Here is a 20,764-nt window from a genome sequence, read left to right as displayed (position 1 = left end):
AAAATTTCAGTTACTGTTCAGGGAACGGAAAGTCATATCTTTTAGGCAATTGCTTATATACTATGAATAACAGAGAAGTAACTGCCTCAGGAATATCCAAGGAGCCAAATGTCAGCCATATAACTTCAAGTTTGCAATAGAGCTAAAATAATTTTCAACAGCAAATAGTCTTGTCTAAATAGCTTTTGAACTGTTTGCATTTGTCTTGAACACTTGATTGAGAATTGTTTATATATTCAGAAACAGTACCTGAGAGGAGAGCTGCGTTTAGTGTCTTTCTCTCAAAAACTCCTACAAAGTCCATTAAAAATATGGAATAACTGAGCAACCACAAGTCAATGCACTGAAGAGTTTATAAAGAAGTTGTCAGTGGGCTATTTTTAAACATAATCATTTTATTTTCAAATAAAATGTGTAGCTCCTTTTCATGTATTAATTTTAGAGGCATATTGCATAGCTGCTTTTAGGGAGTCATTCCTTCTCCAACTCCCTTAATTTAGTCTGGGCACGGTTTCCTGTCAGTGTTGATTATTTTCCTATTTTCTTCTCCATTATTCTTAAGCTCTAAATTCTGTCCTAATACTTCCACAATTATTCTTTTTTGTTAGCTGCTCACAAATTAAAATTCTGGTCTTAAAAATTTGGGTTTAACAAAAGATCTATTTGTCTCTTCCTAGTTCATTCTCCTTTCATCAGAGTGAGCTGACAAGGGTGTGTAGCCCAGTGTGATCCTAGTGTGATCCATCAATGATTGCTGGTTGACTTTCTGTCTTTCCCTCCCTCAGCATTATTTAGAATATGTCTTTGCTTTGCCTTTTATCATGTAGCAGACTACGAAGCCTGACTTTTAAGAAGGTAGTCATTATAGCCTCTCCTGGTCCTTGTTTTAAACCTACACAAGCCTACGATTCCTCTACACTTGCATTCTTCATTTTAATTGTCCTAATAGTGTTTCGCTGAGCCTGTTATTGCTTAGGCCTCAAGAAATGGTGTTGCATAAATACAAAAAGAACAACAGATTCACCCACTACTGTGGTTCATCTATTGAAATTTGAACATTTTACAGCCTGCAAAATGCCAGCCTGTGCAGTTGAGGGATAAGAAATCAGTCATGAAACCATCGTGATTGAAATGGGAAATAACAATCTTGACTTTTTTGACTCAGAAAACCACATACATCTTTTTCTCCTCCTGTTCTTTACATCTTTCCAGTGATGCAAGCACCACTATCCTTTTATCCCAGTATGACTTCCCCAAGTTTTTTCAGTCAAAGTGTACATCATAAATGAAGAGGTAAGCAAAGAAATTGGGAGTACTGGAGAGAGGCTATGTTTGCTGAGCAAAGCCTTTATCTTTATAATAGCACAGTCAACATGAGAGACCTCAGAAATCCTCCTGCGGTTTCTTAAACAAAACATTTACTTTGTTAACCTTTGTCTTCTCAGACGCTGAGTATTGCTCTTGTCCCCTACTCCATATTCCATAAAGTTTGTTTAGTGTTGATTAATCTTATTTAGAGATTTTGATAATGTGATTAAAATCTGAGGTAAACATTCATCTTATAAAACAGTGGTACCTCGAATACTCTGCAATTTATGTTCTATAAAAAGCAGTTGTAATATTACATTCCATTACACAAAACAGTAAATGTAGTACTGTCTTTCGGCAAAATACACTTTGCAAACCTTGTTTTCTGCTGTCAACACTCTGTCTATTTTTAGGAAAGAAAATCAGGACCCCTTCCCATTCCATTCTCCCACTCGGTGCTGTAAAATGCAAATAAAATAATTGGTCTTTCAGGTATAAAAATCTTTTTGCCAAAACCTCAAGTGAGGTCAATCAGTGCATCCTCTTTGAAGCTAGTAGAGCTGCTCTCTTTTTTGTCAGCTAAAGTTGTGATTCAGTAGATTAGTTGCTTTCTTTGGGGTTAAAGCTTCATAGAGTCTGGACTTTCTCTCTATTTAACGAACTCACAAAAGACTTAACCTCATTCTGAGGCTTTGCAGTTACCTGCACTGAAACACCAGCTATAGCGAGGGATCAACTTCTTTGCCCCTTTCAGTTCATTTTTAAAAAAATGTAATTTACTCTGCAATACTTATTTCACACTTGGTAGGCCACTAGGAATTTTCAGTGTGTCCTCACACTATAATTAACAATGCTTTTTTATTTCTTCCTCCAGAGAGTGCTTCCTAGGGACACGCAGACAATAAGTCTCATCTGAGGTTCAGTGAAAATATTTGAGTAGATTCTGCCAAGAAACTAGTATTTCAAGATATTTTGAACATAAAAGTGATTCCAGGGAAAACTGATCCCACAATAGGACAGAGAGCTATTTTTAAAATTGCTTCAAGCTTTGCAGCTGGGATTTTATTTGTTTGGGGGGGGGAGGTATTATTATTCCTTGACGCTTCAAAGATAAGTCCTGCGCATGGGCGTTCTACAGAACAATCCTCCAAAAGTTAACACTTCCAGACACTTCTTTACAGCATAGCTACTAAGCATACATTTTAGCTATGTCTGTCATTATTCCACAATAACAAAGCCACTAAGATCTGTCTTTGTCTAGGGTTTTGTTGATAAAATGCCAAGATGGAGAACCTCATGTTGCAGAAGTGATATTGTAATTGCCAAGATTCAAAACAGCAGAGACGTGAAAGACTTGAAGTAGTGCTTGTGTACTGCAAAGCTCTATCTTTTCTAACTGCCTCTATGTATTTTGCCTTGCTTAGATTCTGAAATTGCGTAAATGTAAAAATATTTACAAAGTTTCCAAAATTATTCTTTATTGAATTTATCATCTAAACCATCCTTAATTTTTCATGGTTTGTTTCTCTTTTTCCACCTTATGATCTCCAAGGTGGGTCAGTGTTATTAACTTCACCTTTTTAGACTCTGCAACTGAATTCAGAAGACAAAATTATGTTGTCCCTGCTCCTAGAATCAGTAACAAAACTCACTTTGGTTTCATTGGGAGCAGGACTTGGCCTGAGAAGGCTACACTTTTGAATAGGGATATGATAAATTAGACACAGACTTGAGGTTTTTATCCAGTGGTCTAGTTTTCAGCCATTCACTTGAATCAGAAATCATAATTAAGATCAAAAAACTACCTTTCAAATTATTTTTCCATCTAGGTACTTCTATGTCTCACTGTTGCCATAATTTGTAAGTGCTTCCCAAGGTTTTAAAAATAGAAAGAACAAAATGCTCTCCTACTTTCTTACCCCCTCCTTTATTTTCCAAACTCTGTGAAAAATAACTTAGAGAGGTTTACTTTGACTTCCTTATTTTCTTCTTTGCATGTGAGAAGAATTTGCACAGGGAAAGATGCATTGCAGAAATGGGTCCTGCAGAAATACAAATATTCTTCACAGTGGTCAGGACCACATTCAGTATCCCTAGATCCCTCTCCTGGGAGAGTGCTGTCTCTGTTACTTTAACATCTCCCGCTGGTGACACAGTTCTTGTGGGCAAATATTTTTTCCATACAGTCATGACAGAAGTTGAGCAGTGGTGCCTCCCTATTTGATGTATGCTGTAAATTGTCTATACTTCAGCTTGCATGGCCTCTCCTACTTCATCAGCTTTGGATTGGTTTTAAGTCATAAAAGAAGAGTAATTGAGCTCTAAGAGACTTACAGGAGGCACCTTCTGGTAAACCAACAGCCTGCTAACAGACCTGTAGCAGTGGTGAATGAGAAAGTACTTGAGCAGTTTCAGAGTGTGTCTGGTTTTCTTAAAATCTTCTGAGAAGCAGCAAAAAAATTCATGAGTTCCAATAGTGGCAAAAGGGGACAGTTTGAAATGCTCTCTTTGAAGACAGAAGGTTTTCAGCAGCGTTGGTACCCAGCCGCCATTTGATGCCAATCACTATGTTGGGAGGAGGTGATGTGCAATCATTTCTATTTATTTTTCCATTTGTCTTTCCTTCTTTCTATTTCTCTTGCTTCCAAATGGAGGTCACACATAAAAGGAAGTAAGAATGGCAGGTCTCCAGTGGAGGACTGAGTTAAATATTCTCTGCATTGACTTGGGTCTTCTTCTGCCATTTGGACAGTTTCTGTTTGATACTCAGATGTTCTCTGGTCTTTCGTACTGAAGGAAATTTGGGTTGTGGCTCTCAGTGCTGTCTTTATGGATTGCCTTCAATAACAGTTTCTAGTGTACATATTCTGACTTGTTGGATATAAAGTGTTGAAAAGGTTTCTATGGCTTCTTGTTGTTAATGGTCTTAAGGTCAAATCAGATGTGCTCCTACCAACAGGGCCTTTACTTTGCAATCCAGTTACTTCGGTCAACCCCACCAATTTCTTCTTGCTGTTAAAGGCTTGATTTTCACATTAGGCTGATCCACTGTTTCATTTTCTAAAGCAACAGAGAGCAAGGGAAATCCATCTGAAAAGGTGGTGGCACTAATCGTTATTATAAAGACACAACTTAGTGCTGTGAATGTGTTAATGATCTTGCCTACTGTGTGACTTTGTTGCAAGTTGCAAATTGGTGAAATTACCATTTATTCACCCAAACAGAACCATATCTAGGAATGTATTTCCATGTACTATTTAAAAAACAGGCCAGACAATATGTTTATGGCAAACCAACAGAAAGGCACTCCTGAGTCTGGGCAAACTATAGGTCAAAGTGGACTTGAAGGTGCTCTTATCTAACAAGTCTTTTGAAAGAAGAACACAGCTGGAACAAACCCGCCTCCCTCTCCTTCCTCCCCCCCAACGCACATGTGTTTTGTTCATGTCCAGGAAATGTTTTCAGTAGCAAAAATGATTTTTGTTTGAAAAAGAAAAATCATCCAGGAGTTTGTAGTCCATTTACAAGGTTATGCTTAGATTAGGAAGGATAAAAGTGCTTTCACTAATAAAAGATATCTCTAGTCCTTAATCAATTCAAGTCTGTTTTTTTAAGAGCAGTTCAGGGGAGCGGTGGCAACAGTTACACAACTGCTGCCCTGGGGGAGTTAAATTTTGCTTTTGGCATCTCCTGTGTTAAGTGGAGAAGAGCCATTTGGGGCTGGAAGAATGATATATATCTGCAGGAGGGAGGGAGCAGCGGGGGTGGGAGGAGGACTTTAAGTGAATTCTTTAATGGGAGCCCTCTCCAGAAGGCATCCATGGTATTCCTCTGCAGAAGGAAGAATAAGTACTCAGTGCCATATATGGTGACACTTTTAAGTTTTTTAATATAAACATGTACAGGCTGGAGCAATCCATGTAGATGGGTTTTGCTGATTGGTTGGGCTGGGGAGGGGGAGGGAAGGAAATGAGACCCTGCTTTTAATATCTTAACATTAGAAAACTTAAGAGCTTGGGTTTGAATAAATAAACAGTAGGCAGAGTTGGAAAGGTTTTCAACTTTGCAAAACAGCCCCTTCCTCTGCCTTGATTTTCCAGCTTTTGTATTTGTTTTCCTTTAGCTTGTTTGTTTGCAGCTGTTTCATTCTGTAAATTGCTTTGATTTTTGTTCAGGGAGTATGTTGTTCCCAGTGTAGACAGCAACAGATCAGTAAAAGCTATTTGAGATAGCTTGGCTCCAAACAGAAGGGGACCAAATCCACTCAGTCAACCACCACAATGCTGGGCATGGGAAAGAAGGATGCCACACTGGGTTTGAGCTGCTTTAGTGCAACACGCAACTTGCAACAGGCAAGTTACAGTCTTGGAGGGAGAAACCTCTGCTTTTCTTATTTCACTTAAATATTTCAGGAACCAAGTTGGAGAATGCAGCTGCCAGGTGTCTCTGATGCTGCGGGAGAGTTCAGCTTCCAGAGCAGAAATGCTCAGAGAGTGAGTATTTTTCCCAGGGACCTGCATGGGTGGGTTCTATTTTTTGCTCTGTTAATTCCCTGCCCTTACAGACCCAGGCTGGCGGCTGTTCAACCTAATCCCCAAATGTGACCCAACAAATTGTTTTCATCATACAGGCTAAGCACATTGTACCAAGTCAGAGTAGAGAAGATCTTTTTTGTTTGTGCCCTTATATGGCTCTTGAAGTCATCATTGATGCAATAAACTAATGGAGTGTGCTCCTCTAATCAACCTCCCCTTCTATAAACACATTTTGTTCCTGCTCTGAGATTGTTCCCTGACATTTTTAAACCAGCCCCTTTCCTGGCTCTCTCTTTCTTTTCTTTTTCGGATCATAGTGGGAGGGAATCAGCCAGCTCTGGAGAGCGAAGAGATGGTGGAGATCATGGTAAACTAACATTTGGTAGAACAAGTGGCTTCAAAAAGAACAGTGGTGAAACCAGAGCTGTTGAGGAAGAGCAGGAAGACGTCCGAGGCGTGCTGAAAAGGCGAGTGGAAACTCGGGAACACACAGAGGAGAGCCTGAGGCAGCAGGAAGCTGAACAACTTGATTTCCGTGACATTTTAGGCAAGAAAGTCAGCACCAAAAGTTTTTCCGAGGAAGAACTGAAAGAAATCCCAGCTGAGCAAATGGACTTCCGAGCAAACCTGCAGCGGCAGGTCAAACCCAAGACCTTGTCAGAGGAGGAGAGGAAAGTTCATGCTCCTCAGCAGGTGGACTTCCGCTCTGTGCTGGCTAAGAAAGGCACCCCAAAAACCCCATTGCCAGAGAAGGTGCCACCTCCTAAACCAGCCATTACAGATTTCAGATCTGTGCTGGGCTCAAAGAAAAAGCCACCTGCAGAGAATGGCAATGCTACCACCACAGCATCAAATGCCCGCACCAATTCTGAAGCCCAGAATGCGACCCCCAAATCTCAAGCCCCTGTTGCCAAACCAGCAGTGAAAAAAGAAGAGCAGAACAACAGAAACTGCGAACATGGGTGCACAGTAGTGGATGGCGGAATAATTGGGAAAAAAGCTGAAAACAAAGCAACAGCAAGCAAACCACCAGCAAGCAAAGGAACAGCACCCTCCTTTACAGAGAAGCTTCAGGATGCTCAAGTAGTAGATGGTGAAAAATTGGTCTTACAATGTCGGATTTCTTCTGATCCCCCTGCAGCTGTCACCTGGACTGTAGACAGCAAAACCCTCAAATCATCAAAGTCCATTATCATCTCCCAAGAAGGTAAATTAATTGAATTACAAGCCAGCTGGATGGCACACTGTTATATGTGGCTCTTGATTAATAATATTTAGTTCATTAAAGGTAATGCAATACTTGATTTAAGTCCTGTGCCAGTAACTGTTTCCAGATGCAACTTTCTTGTTATTCCAGTGGAGTGCGCAAGGAACAGTATTGTTTGACATTTCTTGCAGATTCTCCTTTAACAGCCTGCAGATGTAATTTTTATAAAGTTGAACTTCTTGCATTTTTAAATGCTGTTTACATTGTAACGCTGTTTAAGGAGCTGGTACATGACGTTTATTTAAGCTGAACTTCAAGGATTTAGAACACTGAAAACAGAATAATATTATTGCTGGTTTACAAATTCTAATTTAATTCTTCCGTATGTTTAATATTTCAGGCTTTTTATTGCAATAAGAAACACAGAAGCAAAGAGGGTTGTGTTATAGACAGAAACTACTACAACTTCAAGTTACATAGTTAAGATCAGAGTTCAGAATTGATTTCCAGTGTATTTAATGCCCCACCACAGATGTTTCTGTTGCCTTTAAAGACACTGAAATATTTGAACCCCACTGGCCTGATGACTCTTAACTAATTTCAAAACAGTACAGAGTTTGGTAAAAGTCCTCAGGGAGAATACTTACTGTTGTCAAATTGAGTGATTTCCTTATATTCCACATTTTGGATAATCAAACCCTACTAGACTGGTTTTGTATGAAAGTTAACATCGTATCTAGAAAAAATGTATTTTCATTGGGACAAAAATAGGGAGGATAACTAATAATACATAAAAACTTCTGTACTTCATATTTGTTTCATAAAACATTGAGGAAATTATATGGAGAATGATGCTGTCCTGCACATTGTAGTAAAAAAGTTCATGTTCACAGTAAGAATTATAGCTTGACACAGGGGTCTGCACTCTTAATTGTGAATCTTCATTTAATCCACACTATTTTCAGTGTTATTAAATGAAAACCAAATGAATATGCACAGTGGTTCACCACAACCAGTGAATCCTTGTGCAGTGCTCCAAGCACTGAAACATGAGGATTCTTTTAAAGTGAATGCCGTCAGAAACATTGCCTTCAGATAGAGTGGGGGAAAAAAGGTACTTTAAGGGGATAACAAGGTAAGTAGATGGAGAAAGGGAAATGGTAGCAGGTGTGTTGTGTCTGGCATGTGTCTGAAGTAGCACAAAAATTTTATTTATGAGTACATGATGATTTTCACCAGAGGGGACTGTATAGAATAGGGGTAACTGTCATGTACATGAGAAAGAGTTGACTGGTGGAAATGCCATCCTTGTAAAAAAGACTGATGGGATCAGGAAGCTGGGAGACTGCAATTTAATCAGCCTTACACTGGAACCAAGATTTCAAGGGTTTTCTTGGAGTTGCTCAGAGTGAAAAGAAATCATGCATCTCAGAGTTTCATGTCTCCTATCAAAGTACATCAGATAGACAGCATCTCTGTATCAAAGCTTCCGAGCTATGGTAGAGCCTCCTAAAGTCCCAAAGCTTTAGTGTTGTGGTGCTGCAGAAAGCTGTTTTCTCGACTGAAATAATCTGAGTAATTGACTGTTACAATCCCCCAATCCATATTCACTTTATAAAACGGTACTGTGGACCCAAAAATCCAGTGTAGTTGTGTTTACAGTGAAGTGATCTTCATGTACAGAAATGCTCTGCCACCTGCCTGAGCAGGACATGCGGCTTATCCCATCCAGCTTGTCTGGGCTGGGTGACACTCTTGGTCATAACACCTCAGAGCTGGCATTTTGTCAGGATGTCACACTTCAGCAGTGCTTTCCATTGAGGTAAGGAACGAAGGTCACCACTGTGTAAGGAATCCACTGTTTCAGGACAGCTTCTTGCAGGAAGTGAAGAAACTGTCCTTATGTTTGAGTTGTACCTGCATTATTACACTAATATCATGCTTAGGTAGTATTATCGGTACTTCAGTTATGCTTTCTTTTGCACGTGTTTGCAGAGGATCTTAGAAAGAAATATTACACAGAGAAGTAAATGCTGCAGTTTTCTCCTTTAATGGGAAGAAATGGAATGAGGATTAGAGCTATCAGGTTTTTTAAACCTTATTGCATACCCTCTGGTACACTGAGTGGATACATTGCATGATGCTCAATTTAGTTTTTTTCCTGATAGTACCTGCTAGCTTTGGCACTTGGAGAACGATCTGTTGCTGCTCTCCCACTGTGAGATGCTTTCATGCCAACCGTTAAGTAATTAGCTAGGTATGCATGATACTTACTTTAAGTAAGTTCCAGTTTTCTTAGAGATTGATTTTTCTCTTTTCCCTTAAATTAGGAACACATTAATAGTTGAAGGAACCAAGGGAGCAGCATTTAATGGGCTCTGGAGATAATCCCCTAGAGTCATCCTCAGCTGAAGGAAGGCTGAGGTTGAGTCTGTGGGGAAGGAAAGGAATTCAGAGTAAATGGACCGAGCTCATAGTAATGGGCTTAGATCTTGCAAAGACATTTTTTATTTCTTCAGTATGACCTTGCTGCTCTTGTGTTCAGCAACAAAATCCACTATGGAAGTGGATAGACTGGGTCTGTTCTTAGCCATTTCACTAACTGATTTTGTGCTGCCATGATGTTTGGTGGTGACCACAGGTTCTCACGTATGGAAAATTTTCCAGAGGTATTTCACAGAAGAATAACTTACTTGTTCTTAGTGAGTTGGATACTGGAAAATCCTCTATCTAGAGTGTCACATGTCTATCTGCTTCTTATCACACTACAAGCCCATCCCAGTATGGGCCAGTGGCCCACAAACTGTTCAATGTAAGTAACATGTGAACCTGCAGAATACCATGTATTTGTCTTTTGGAAATTAAAATTAACCCTCTGTCATTGCCAGAAAGCAAAAAGGGATAGCAGTTTGCTGATCTCCTGGTGCCAAATATATTGTGAAGATAAATACATAGAATTTGGTTTCAGGAATATGCCCACCTGATAAAACAAGTGGCATATTTGGCCAGGAAGGGTAGAATTAAAAGTATACTTGTGTGGAACAAGTTCACAGGATAAGCAAACTAACTGGTCCCTTTATGTAGTCACTCACTGAAAGTAACTTTCCTTGGCATATTTGTCCTAGCTCATAGTAAGGCCCTTTACCTGTTAGAAACAACTCTATTCCTCTGCGTTTGAAGAGGCTAACTCTACATTGCCCATCCAAGGCAGTTTAGTCATTAGCATGCAAGAGAAGGGAGGATGTTAGCTCCAGTTATGTACCATCAGAGAAGCCCAAATTCAAACACCAGGATCAGAATAATCAATGATTGGTAAGGTCTTCGGCAAAGGAAAAATTAAATCCTGCTCCAAAAAAGACATTTATCTTCAGGCATATTTATGCAGTATTTGTGCTGTATTCTAGTACTTAATCTAGGACTTGCAATGTATTCCAGGGTTAAGTTTACATTAGCAATTAGAAGTCAGAATCTGGGCAGCGTTATAATGAATGTCACAATCACAACATATCTAAGATCAATCTCATTCCTTCCATTTTACATTTCAACTATTAATATTGTTTGTTTCCCTTTGAAATCATGAACATCAGTACTTGTTTCTCCATTTCTTTTAATAATTCCCCAATAGCATTCTGTCAGTTGATTGGCACAAGTGATTTGTTGCTTAAAGTATCATTTTTCTGACAAAGTGTGCTCTTACACAATTTTTCTTTTATGAACACGTCTGACCTGGTAGGAGTATATTAATGGTTTGATTTTATATTTTTCTTCTTTTAAACACTTGTCAGAGTGCAGTTATCTGCATTCCTGAGATAGATATTAATGTCATTTTTGCCTGTGAAATCTCAAAATAAATGGTAACTGTAACAAACAAACGAAAGAGGGTACTCATAAATTAGAGCATTATGCATTTATACAGGCAGGCTAGATGGTGTATGGTTAAGAGGCAGTTGATTTTAATATGAGAGAGTTCATTGTTTGAAGTTATGGGGGGCTTTTTGTTTGGAAAAAAGTTTTAAATGAAGGCTGTAGCAGACATTACAGTGGAGTTAGACATATAAGGACTGAGTAGAACAGGCTTCCTCACACGGTGAACTTTTTAAGGCAGGAACCATTTTGTTTTACATTTGTATAGTACTTGGCACAGCAGTGCCCTGTGCTGGTGTCCCACTACGTAACTCACTCTTGGATAGAAAATCCAGATAGAAAATTTTTGCATGGTTACAAAAGTTGTTCTAGAAGACGACAGTGAAAGGGATTTTGAAGCCGGCATCCTTGCTAGACTGGGGAATTGAGATGCACAGTGAATATAAGTCAAAGCTGGCAAACTTGCCATTTTTTAAATCGGCTTGCTCTGCTATTTTTGGCTAGATTTAGTATCATATGACTATATAGATTGAAGAGGAACTACTTAATATAGGCTCAGGTAGCAGTGATCATGTAGCTTAGAAAATGCCTGTGTTTGTATTGCTCTGTGTTAAGACAGCATTTTTTCCTTCTTAAGTGTCTTGGCAGCATTAAAGAGTTGGTAATCTTGTTAGCAATAATGCCTTAACAACTTTCTTGTGACTTAACATAACACCTAAATCTTCCTGTCAGTTGTGCAAGTCTGTGTCTGTCAGTCTAACTAGGATTTGCCATGACTTTTTTGATTCCTTTTTAATTAACTTTGAGCAAGAGCTCGGTGTGTAATTAACACAACTCTATGTACTGCTGAAAGTAAATGGATTCTGCAGCTTAAAAAAAGCTTCTTCGGAAAGTTTAAGGCTAGGGAGGTCGTCTGAGCATCAGTTCTGACACAACTCCATGTTTGTCACATGCCACAAAATTTCCCTCTGTACTGCCATTTTTGTCTGAATCTTTCTTCTTCCAGAAATGCACGTAATGTAGGTTTAAAAATAGCAAAAGAGAGACATTTGCTATAATAATTGGTAATTTATTGCAATATCTAATTATTCTTGCGTTTTGTTTTTAAATCAAGAAACAAAGCAATGTCTTATTTCTAATTTGAATGTATCTGGTTTCTTCTTCCTCTCTAAAAGGCACTTTATCCAGCCCTTGGAGGCCTGGGGTTGTTTCGGTTTTTGTTTTTCTTTTTAATATCTCCTCTTCAGTTGCTCTTTGTCGGTTTATTATCCTATTTAGAAAGTAAGCAGCAGAACCGTATGACAGTATCAGCATTGGTGAGATGGAGGTCACCTTTGTATTGCTGTGCTTACTGGAGGTCATTGGTCGTCTTTCCACCCCACAATAGCAGAGCTCATATTTGTTACTTCTGTATTAAACCTTTAAACCTTCTGAAAATAGAGCATCCCTTGCTGTCCATGGATGCTAGTCATTTCACCATCCTAAGCCCCATTTTCTTTGAGTGAATAGGAATCAGAACTCCATCAATTAGCAATAATAAAATTTGACATTTTTTCCTCTCTGAAACTCATGTGAATTTTTTCACTACTTTGCCTGTTGTCATTGTAACTGTAGTCAATATTTTCCAGGTCAACCCAGTTGCCATTTTTAAACATGACTGTGACACTAGCCAATATTTGCACTTTCCCAGACAATTTGTGATTTATTAGAAAATTAACACCGTGGGCCAACAAATGCCTTAACAAATTTGTTATGGCTCCTAGGCACAATTTCTCATGGCCTAGTATTTATTAATATTGCCTAAATACTCCATAGTACTTCTTTATCCCATGGGATACAAATGAGAAAGACATAAACTTCAGTCTGCATCACGGGTAGGAGTCAGAAGGTTGGCCAGCTAGATGCCAGTGCGGGGAATTAGACTCAGAAGCTGTTTCTTGTTGGTTTGTGTATTTGTTTTATATCTGAAGTTAACTTTCTGTGGAGTTTCATGGAAAGAATGCAGAAGCCTAGAGATATTTTAAACTGGCTTGCACTATTTTTGAGTAAGTCAGAAAATCCTTTAATAGCTTAAAATGCAAGGGAAAGGCTTTGTGTATCTAAACCAGAGCCTCCAGTAAACCGTCAGCTTCTGCGGCTGTTAAGGTCTTTTCCAGAGCTGCACCAGTTCCCATGCCTAAATGGACAATCCTAGTACCCATGTTTACTCCAATCCTGCACTTTGTGACAGTGGTTTAAAACCTGTTCGTGGCCTGGTTCCTAAAAAAAAAGTAGAAAGATGAGGAGACAAAATGGATAGCAAATTCTTTTAGTTGACTGGGATCTGTGAAGTGCCAGGATTCAGAATACCCAACTGGAGTAACCAGCCCGGGCTTTCCTGCAGTTACGAGAAAATAAGCTTGTTTCAGGTCATGAAGGTTTTTTGCAGAGGAAATACCAGATACTTTGTTGAAAGACATGTGGCCTTCTAGCCCCAGACTGTCGCTCTACATCACAGAACACAGGCCTATTGGGGAGTTTCCTGTCCTTACGAAATCTCATCGAGTTTTGCCTGTTTGTTTGTTTGATGTTTGTTTGTTTCTGGTTTTCTAAGAAAATGAGATTTCTACAGCCATGTGCTCTCTCAGCCTCCCCTTATACTCCTGTTCCAGCCTGGCTAATACCTTTTTGAACCATGGGCCAATTTCACACTAAGTCTTAGTAGTCCACAGCTTCATGAAAATCAGTGGCTAAATAAAGGAGAATGACCCAAATTACCTCATTTCCCCTTCACTCCTCCACTGTGGACAGAATACCACCATTGCATCTGGTGGTAGCAACAAGCCCAGCAATCCCTGTGTACTTTGTATATGCTGTTCCATTGTAGTTGTTGGGGAGTATGAAGAAGTGGAGGGAAACAGGATACAGGTTATTGCTGCAGTGGGGTGGAAGTCAGGAGAAAAAGGATGCAGCCCTTGAAAACACAGATTTCCTTCATCCACCTTCTCACAAAATAACTTCATTAAAATTCAACATGTATAAATACTCTTTTGGAAGGAGTAAGACTGACATTATTTTATGAGGACTCTTCTTCCAGTGGAATAAGCCAAACGCAGCTTCAGTCAGACCTCTGCCATGCAGCCTGGCCAGGGCAAGGTTCTAAAAGCAAAACCAACAGAATGCATATGGCAAGTCGAGGATCATTGTAAGAAAACGCTAGGATTTCCTCCTAGATTTTAGCATAACTGTGGGGAATGACTTATTGTTAGGGTGGGATGTTTCTGTTTGTACATGCTGCATAAGGAAGTGTTTCGCATAAGGTGTTAACTTATATTGCTGCAGTATGTTGTATGGACAACGCTGCAACAGTATGAGTGGTGAGGAGTGACCTTATATCAAATTAGTCTTCAATGAGCTGGGGAAAGGCTTTTGAGCAGGTAGAAAACTCCAGCAGAAACTAAAGTACGTGCTGCTTTGTTCCAGACCCTTAAAGATCCAGTTATCCTTACAAGCCAGATTCTTTCCCTGCAGTAAGGTGGCCAGAGATCTCCTTCATATGTATGTCTCTTTGTTCTACACTTTGTGTTCTTTTGCAATAGCATTTTTAGGTTCTAATGTCTGACCTTTTCTGATCGTGTTATCCAGATTTATACAAATTCTTAGACTGGAAGTTATCTTTGGCTTGCTCTCCAATTGTCTCTATAAACAGCAGAGACATGTGAATTTATATTTGCTAGATGCCTGCAAGAATACTTTTCTAGTGTCCCTCCTTCATTTGGAATGGAACTGCAGCTCGTGACATTTTTGGCTCAGCCTGACTCATGGAGAAGAGTTGCCTCAGGGAAGGCACATGGCTTTTCTTTTCACCCTGTGGTTGGCTGAGCACAGCACATGTGAGTGAGAGGTCAGTGCTCCTCTTCTGAGATAGTTTTCACATCATTTCTCATGGGGAAAATAGTCATTATATAGAGCTTCTTGATTTTGTGGAGGATGAGGAAGAGGGAAAAATTCATTTTCGTCTAACTCTTGTGTGTATCTGGCAAACCAAATTTGTTAGGAATGATTTGAATGTTTTTTTATAAGATTTATCTTGAATAATAACATCCAGTTTTACAACGAGGGAAAATCTGAATGCCAAAAGCATAATTGCCATGTCAGAACTGAGGTCTAGTCTCCAAGGGGAGCCAGTAAGCTCCCAAAGTTCTTCTGAAAGATGAGGTGTTCTTTTCAAGGACCTTTTGAGGTCCTTTTCAAGGACCAGTGTCACCTCTGCCTGTGCCATCTCCCAAATCAGAAGGGATATATTTGATGGGGAGCCTGGGATCAGGCACCCTGGAAGCCAGAAGGCAGCCTCCAGTTAACACAGAGAGAAAGGTGGCAAATAGCAAGAGAAGCTGGGAAATTTCCTTACATCTCAGGACACAGGGAAAATGTCTAAAAAAGATCATCTATCCAGTCTTGCCATTAGTCAGGAGAGACTGTGAGAAAGGTAAATGGAGGAAGCGGGGAAGGTATTACTGCAGCTGAAGTGAATGGAGGGTGGAGGCGTTCTGGACAAGCTAGCAGCAATGGATGGAAGTGCACAATGTCTCAGGCTGTGTTTAGGGGCAGGGCAGGCTTTCCAGTGAGGAAGGAGAAAGCAAGCCTACACTTCACCCTCACTTAATGAGAGATATTTGGAAGAGGAAAGTCTGGAGTCTTTTAATTGGGGTTCTCCCAGGGGAACAAAGTACTTCGTTGTTCCAAGCAAAGCAAGTGAATGTAAGGGATTAGGTAAACCACAGTTCTCCTTCCTCATCCCCCAACTACTGGGAACAGCTTCTGTTTTGGTTCACAGAGTTTTATTTTTTAAGAGGAAATGTATTTCCCTTGGGTCATACCAAGCTTCCCTTGGTAACTACAGAGCTTATGTTGCATCCTGTTTCTGCAAACCCAGTGAAGTCAAATTTTGCTTTTTTTGTTTGAAAAGAAATGGATTTGTTGTAGTGGCAAATTTGATTGACACTGATATATTGGACTTTCTAACAGATGTTTTACAATACCGGACACTTGTTCTTTAAGTAATTCAAGTAAAAAGAAAAAGTCTCTCAGTGCCATTTTTAAACTTGGGCACTAAGCTGAAGTTCTACTTTCACACGTGAATGCTCATGGGAGTGCTAGAGATAAGGCTGAATCAAAATATTGCAGATGGCCACTTGACAGAAGCCCTCTTATTTACAGTCCTACACCACCAGCACTTTTGGAAAAAGATCGTTTGAGTGAGGACCTCTAATCCCTGCTATAAGACAAAGAACAGCAACAGAGATTCTGCTCTGGGTTTTCTCTACCCTCATCCATTAACTACTTAAGGGCTGCAGGAACAGCTTTGAGCATCCTAGGCAACAGCAATACGATTCAATTTATCTATTGATGTGTTTTTTGTTTTATTTAGCTTTAATAAGGTTCCAAATCTGATGTTGAATTTTTAAGGACAAAACACCTTTTTCTAGCAGTGGAGATCACCTGTAGTAAAGGATTAGATCATTTGATGCATTCTGTGCCTTAATAGCACTAAGGTTTTTGTAAACTGCAACATAACATCCGTTTGATCTCTCCTTCCTTTGTATTAGGGACACTATGTTCACTTACCATTGAGAAGGCCATGCCTGAAGATGGTGGCGAATACAAATGCATAGCTGAGAATGCAGCTGGAAAAGCTGAATGTGCTTGTAAAGTGCTCGTAGAAGGTAAGTACTTTGCTGGATATGGGAAAACCCTTCCTTAGAACTTTCTCCTTGCCCCCTTTATTTCCCAATACCAGCCTTTATGAACCACATGTACAGAAAAGAATTCTGCCCCCTCCCCTTTACCACTTTTTGGTCAGTATGTAATTCCATGTCTACCATAAAGGAGCATGAGCAGAGAGACCGTACAAAGCCAAGGGCTCTGGCTGCTTTGTGGAATAATCTATGTCCTCTTGCTGCCTGCTGTATTTGTATAAGGTTTTTAGAGCAGTAAGCTGAACCCATGAAGATTTGCTTCTGACCTGTATGCATTCTTTAAGAGCATGTAAGAAATTGATGTGTGAGCTTGGGTACCAGTCAGCCTCGGGGCTATGTATGGCACATTTCTCAGTCTAGAACTTTTCAATTCTTTGCATTCACTGACGTTTGGTCATTTGGTGTTTCTAGTGGATATGAGCAAAAATTAACAAATTAGCAGCTCATCCACCCTTGTATGCCATAGTCTTAAAACGTGGATAATTTGCTGAGGTACCTGTTTTCAGCCTTAGTCATGCCGATGACACTGTACTCTTGCCAAGTAGTCTTGGCCTTGGGCAAATATTTTGTCATGAGGTTGAGAGCACAGACTTTTAAAACTGGCATGGACTTTAAGATGCTTAAGGGACTTTAAGTAACCAAATGAGCTTCTTATCAGCTTGCCTTCTGTTGAGCTCATCCTTGAATACTCTGATACTTTCCATTGTGACTAAAAAGAACACAAAACTAAACAATGAGCCCAATAACAGATAGTGGGTACTAAGTCTTCACAACGATGTTACCGATGTGGTATTTGAGCAGGAGGTCAAGAAAAGTAAACTATTATTTGTTTTCCTAATGTAGCATAACACAAGGTAAGAATGTGATCCTGTAACTCCATCAGTAAGTGTCAGTCTTCATGTAGTTGGAAAAGGAATTAATTATACATATAATTACAATTAATTATATTGGTTCCTGTAATGGCACCTTCTGTGATACTATGGTCACAATGTAGTCTGGCTTAGATATTGGATAAGCTATTGTTTATATTTCTGTAATTTAAAGTAATAAATTCTACCAGCACTGAAGTTCAAAGAAGACTATCAAGAAGAGGCTTTAAGCAAAATCTAGTACCCTGTAACACCTTAACTACCACAGATGCAGGCTGTTAAAGGAACAGATCATCAAGTGCTTAGCCTGCAGTGGTTCTTCAGAGCTGCCCTACCATCTTTTAAATGTCTCATGTGTTTTTACCTTTGACTTTGGCACCCATGGTGTTAGGAGCTCACTGCGCAAATAATGTTGGACACAAGAATGACTACATTCCTTACCTTGATACTGGCTGCTTCATCTGTCTTTCCATTCCCTACTGGCACACTGCTTTGTACGGCAGCGAAGAGGTTTCTGAGGAATGGTGCCACAGAAAACTCCAGCTATTTAGAAGAGACGCCGTTTAATAGTCCATGTCTGTGACTGGCAGAGGGATGACAGTTATTTTTAAATTAGAATTGTGATCTAAACCAAAAATTAATATTCCTCCCTTCTACTTAGTCTGCTGTCAGCAGCCAAGACGCTGATTTTCAGACTCAACAAGTAACCATAAATACCATTGTATTCCTTCTGGCCCTATGGACTCCAGTGAGATTGGAGGAATGTTTGACGTCAGTTGTCAAATTAGCTCAAGGACAAATCTGTACAATCTGGGTGTCTGAACTCAGATCTAGCACAGCCTTCTGCTCTGAATTGTTTGCTAGGAGATTCCGTTTTGCCCTGTTAAGTTTTTAGGAAACTTAGATGAACTTTCACGTTCTGGCACCTAGAAGCAGGTGACTGAAATAGGTGGTTCCATGACATTTATGTTATCTTTTCTCTGGTAATTAAATTTCAAATAGCCTTCTCATGCACAAATCCTCTGAAAGCTGAATATTTGAAAGCTATAAATTGATACAGCTATTGCTGAGATCATAATCCAGATTTGGGATCTTTCTTCCAAAGATAAATGTCAGGATCAAACAATCTAACAAGTGGAGCTCATTAGGATTTGCTTTATAAGACATGCTCACCTGCGATAACCATGCTGATAAAAGGTTACACCTGCTAGTTGTATGTTTCTGTGTCATATGGGATACACATGGAAGAGAGCTTGTATTGACTCTCAGCTGTCAGTGGAGCCAGCAGTGCTGAGCAGAGGCTGGATATGAGCTATGCAATCTTGAGAATAATGAAATCCATCAAACTTGAGTCCTGTGGTGTTCCTTTTGCTGTTTTTATTTAGCAATGATCCAATGTGTAATAATATCTTCTTGGAAAGTTTTAAACACACAGGCAAAATGCTGCTTTTCAAAATGTGTTAATCTGTATAGATCACATAGGCAATGGAATAGAAGAATGACATGTCAAGAGATTCTTTTGCATGAAATGATACTTCAAATACTCCTTTGTTTCCATCTTCCATGCACTGCCTAAAGCAGCTTTGTGCACACTGTACTTGGTACTATTCAGTTAAAATAGAACCTATCAGTGAAATTAAAACCTATCAGCTTAGATGGTGCCTCTTGTCTAGTTGGTTTCTCTGGTTCTCAGTGCAGCTGCTGCTCCCTCTTCCTTTTACAATGTTATATTCTCCAGCAAGTCTGTGCAGAAAATCTTTCTTAAAACCCAAAAGGACAGTAATTTCCTCTTTGCAGAAAGAGCCAAAACAAACTAATGTTAATAGGCAGCTTTTTCGTTATTGATTTTTAAATAGGATTTGTATTTTATTATTTGTTTTGGTTGCAGATGCCTCATCCACAAAGACCTCAAAGCCTACTGAGAAGAAGACCAAGAAGCCTAAGACCACACTTCCCCCTGTGCTGCCAACAGAGAGTAAGTGACAGTGATTTTGATTACTTCCTTTTCAGTGGAAACAAAAGAGTGCTTTGGGATTCTGTGGTCATTCCCTTCTGCTTGAAGGCATAGTATCAGAAGCTTGTGCTGTTTCTTTAACCCTTGCACATAAGTCATATGAAATGAGTTTTTGCCTTGTGGGGATTAGAAGCACTGAAACTCTGAGTTCAGATCTAACTCACTCTATTGTCAGTTTTCCATTATGGTGCAATAAACTTATGACACAAATTTCTGTTTGGCTGCCTCCCAAAGAGCACAGAAATTCTCGCGTAGTTTGCTTCAAGTTGTGTTGTGTCTTCTGTAGGCAATATACTGGCTTACCATTGGTAGGCAAGGTATCTTGACTGAAATGTCCTGTAGCACAATCTGTCCTTTTTTCCATGACCGTGGGGAGTAGTTTGGTGAACTTTACATTCCTTGTTTTAAGCTTAAATGCTTTACTTGCTTTTAATGCTTTCTGAAATAACAAATCAGCTACAAATTCCCATGTTTGCTACTCTGCATACATTCATTTGATTAAGAGGAAACTTTAAATGGTAAAGGTAGCACAATAATGTCAGTTTAGAAATTCCTAATACCACTACTACTTTTGAAATTAAGTGTCCATCAGATACAAATATCTCCTAAACACTGGACTTTGAAAGCTGTCTGTCTAAGATGTCCACCATATTTTATCCATCTCTCTCAAAAAAAAAACCAAACAAAAACAAACACAAAAAAACCCAACAAGAACCCAAACCAACCAACCAACCAAACCCTATAATCTGATTTTCCAGCATGGAACATTTTCAGCTTTTTTTTCAGGACTTAGTGCAGTTTTGTACTGATTGATGATCACAGGTAATAACTGTGTTTCTGGAATGGTTGACTTGCATAGAGCTATGCCCCGGGGTTCTGGTTATTTCCAAGTTTGTGGCTGAGCATTACAACTTTCCCTCCAGCCAATCATTTGGGGGTGTGCGAAGGGTCACACCGACATACTCCACCTCTGCACCTGAGCTTCAAATGCTGTAGATAATAGCAATTAAGAACGATCATTTTGTTCTTGAACATCAATAGAAAAGAAAGTTTTAAAGCCATTTGAAGCTCCACAGGATAGTGTTTTGAATAGTGTTTTCTATGCATACAAATGCATACATTTCCTCTGATCCTCTCAGCAGTGTTACCAATTGCAGCTTTTGCAGGAGAAAGTGGGAGTTGGGAACTAAGTCTAAATATGCAGATGTATGACCTGATTCACATCCTGC

The 20,764-nt window shown here is 39.5% G+C and overlaps 1 protein-coding gene across 2 annotated transcripts in view; it reads left to right on the top strand.

Annotated features, from left to right (window-relative positions):
- MYLK (myosin light chain kinase) overlaps window positions 1-20,764 on the top strand; it is a 114,631-nt gene that overhangs the window by 35,362 nt on the left and 58,505 nt on the right. Inside the window, exons 8-11 of one of the 2 annotated variants that reach the window (XM_009701262.1) lie at window positions 5,721-5,801; window positions 6,161-7,050; window positions 16,503-16,619; window positions 19,410-19,496. In XM_009701262.1, coding sequence (XP_009699564.1) covers window positions 5,721-5,801; window positions 6,161-7,050; window positions 16,503-16,619; window positions 19,410-19,496 — 1,175 coding nt within the window. Of the gene's footprint in view, window positions 1-5,720; window positions 5,802-6,100; window positions 7,051-16,502; window positions 16,620-19,409; window positions 19,497-20,764 lie in introns of those variants that run through there. The other variant, XM_009701270.1, reaches the window with a different exon arrangement.

This window comes from Cariama cristata, unplaced genomic scaffold (genome assembly GCF_000690535.1).
Source record: "Cariama cristata isolate BGI_N322 unplaced genomic scaffold, ASM69053v1 scaffold7780, whole genome shotgun sequence".
NCBI lineage: Eukaryota > Metazoa > Chordata > Aves > Cariamiformes > Cariamidae > Cariama > Cariama cristata.
This window is presented reverse-complemented; position numbering and strand designations above follow the sequence as displayed.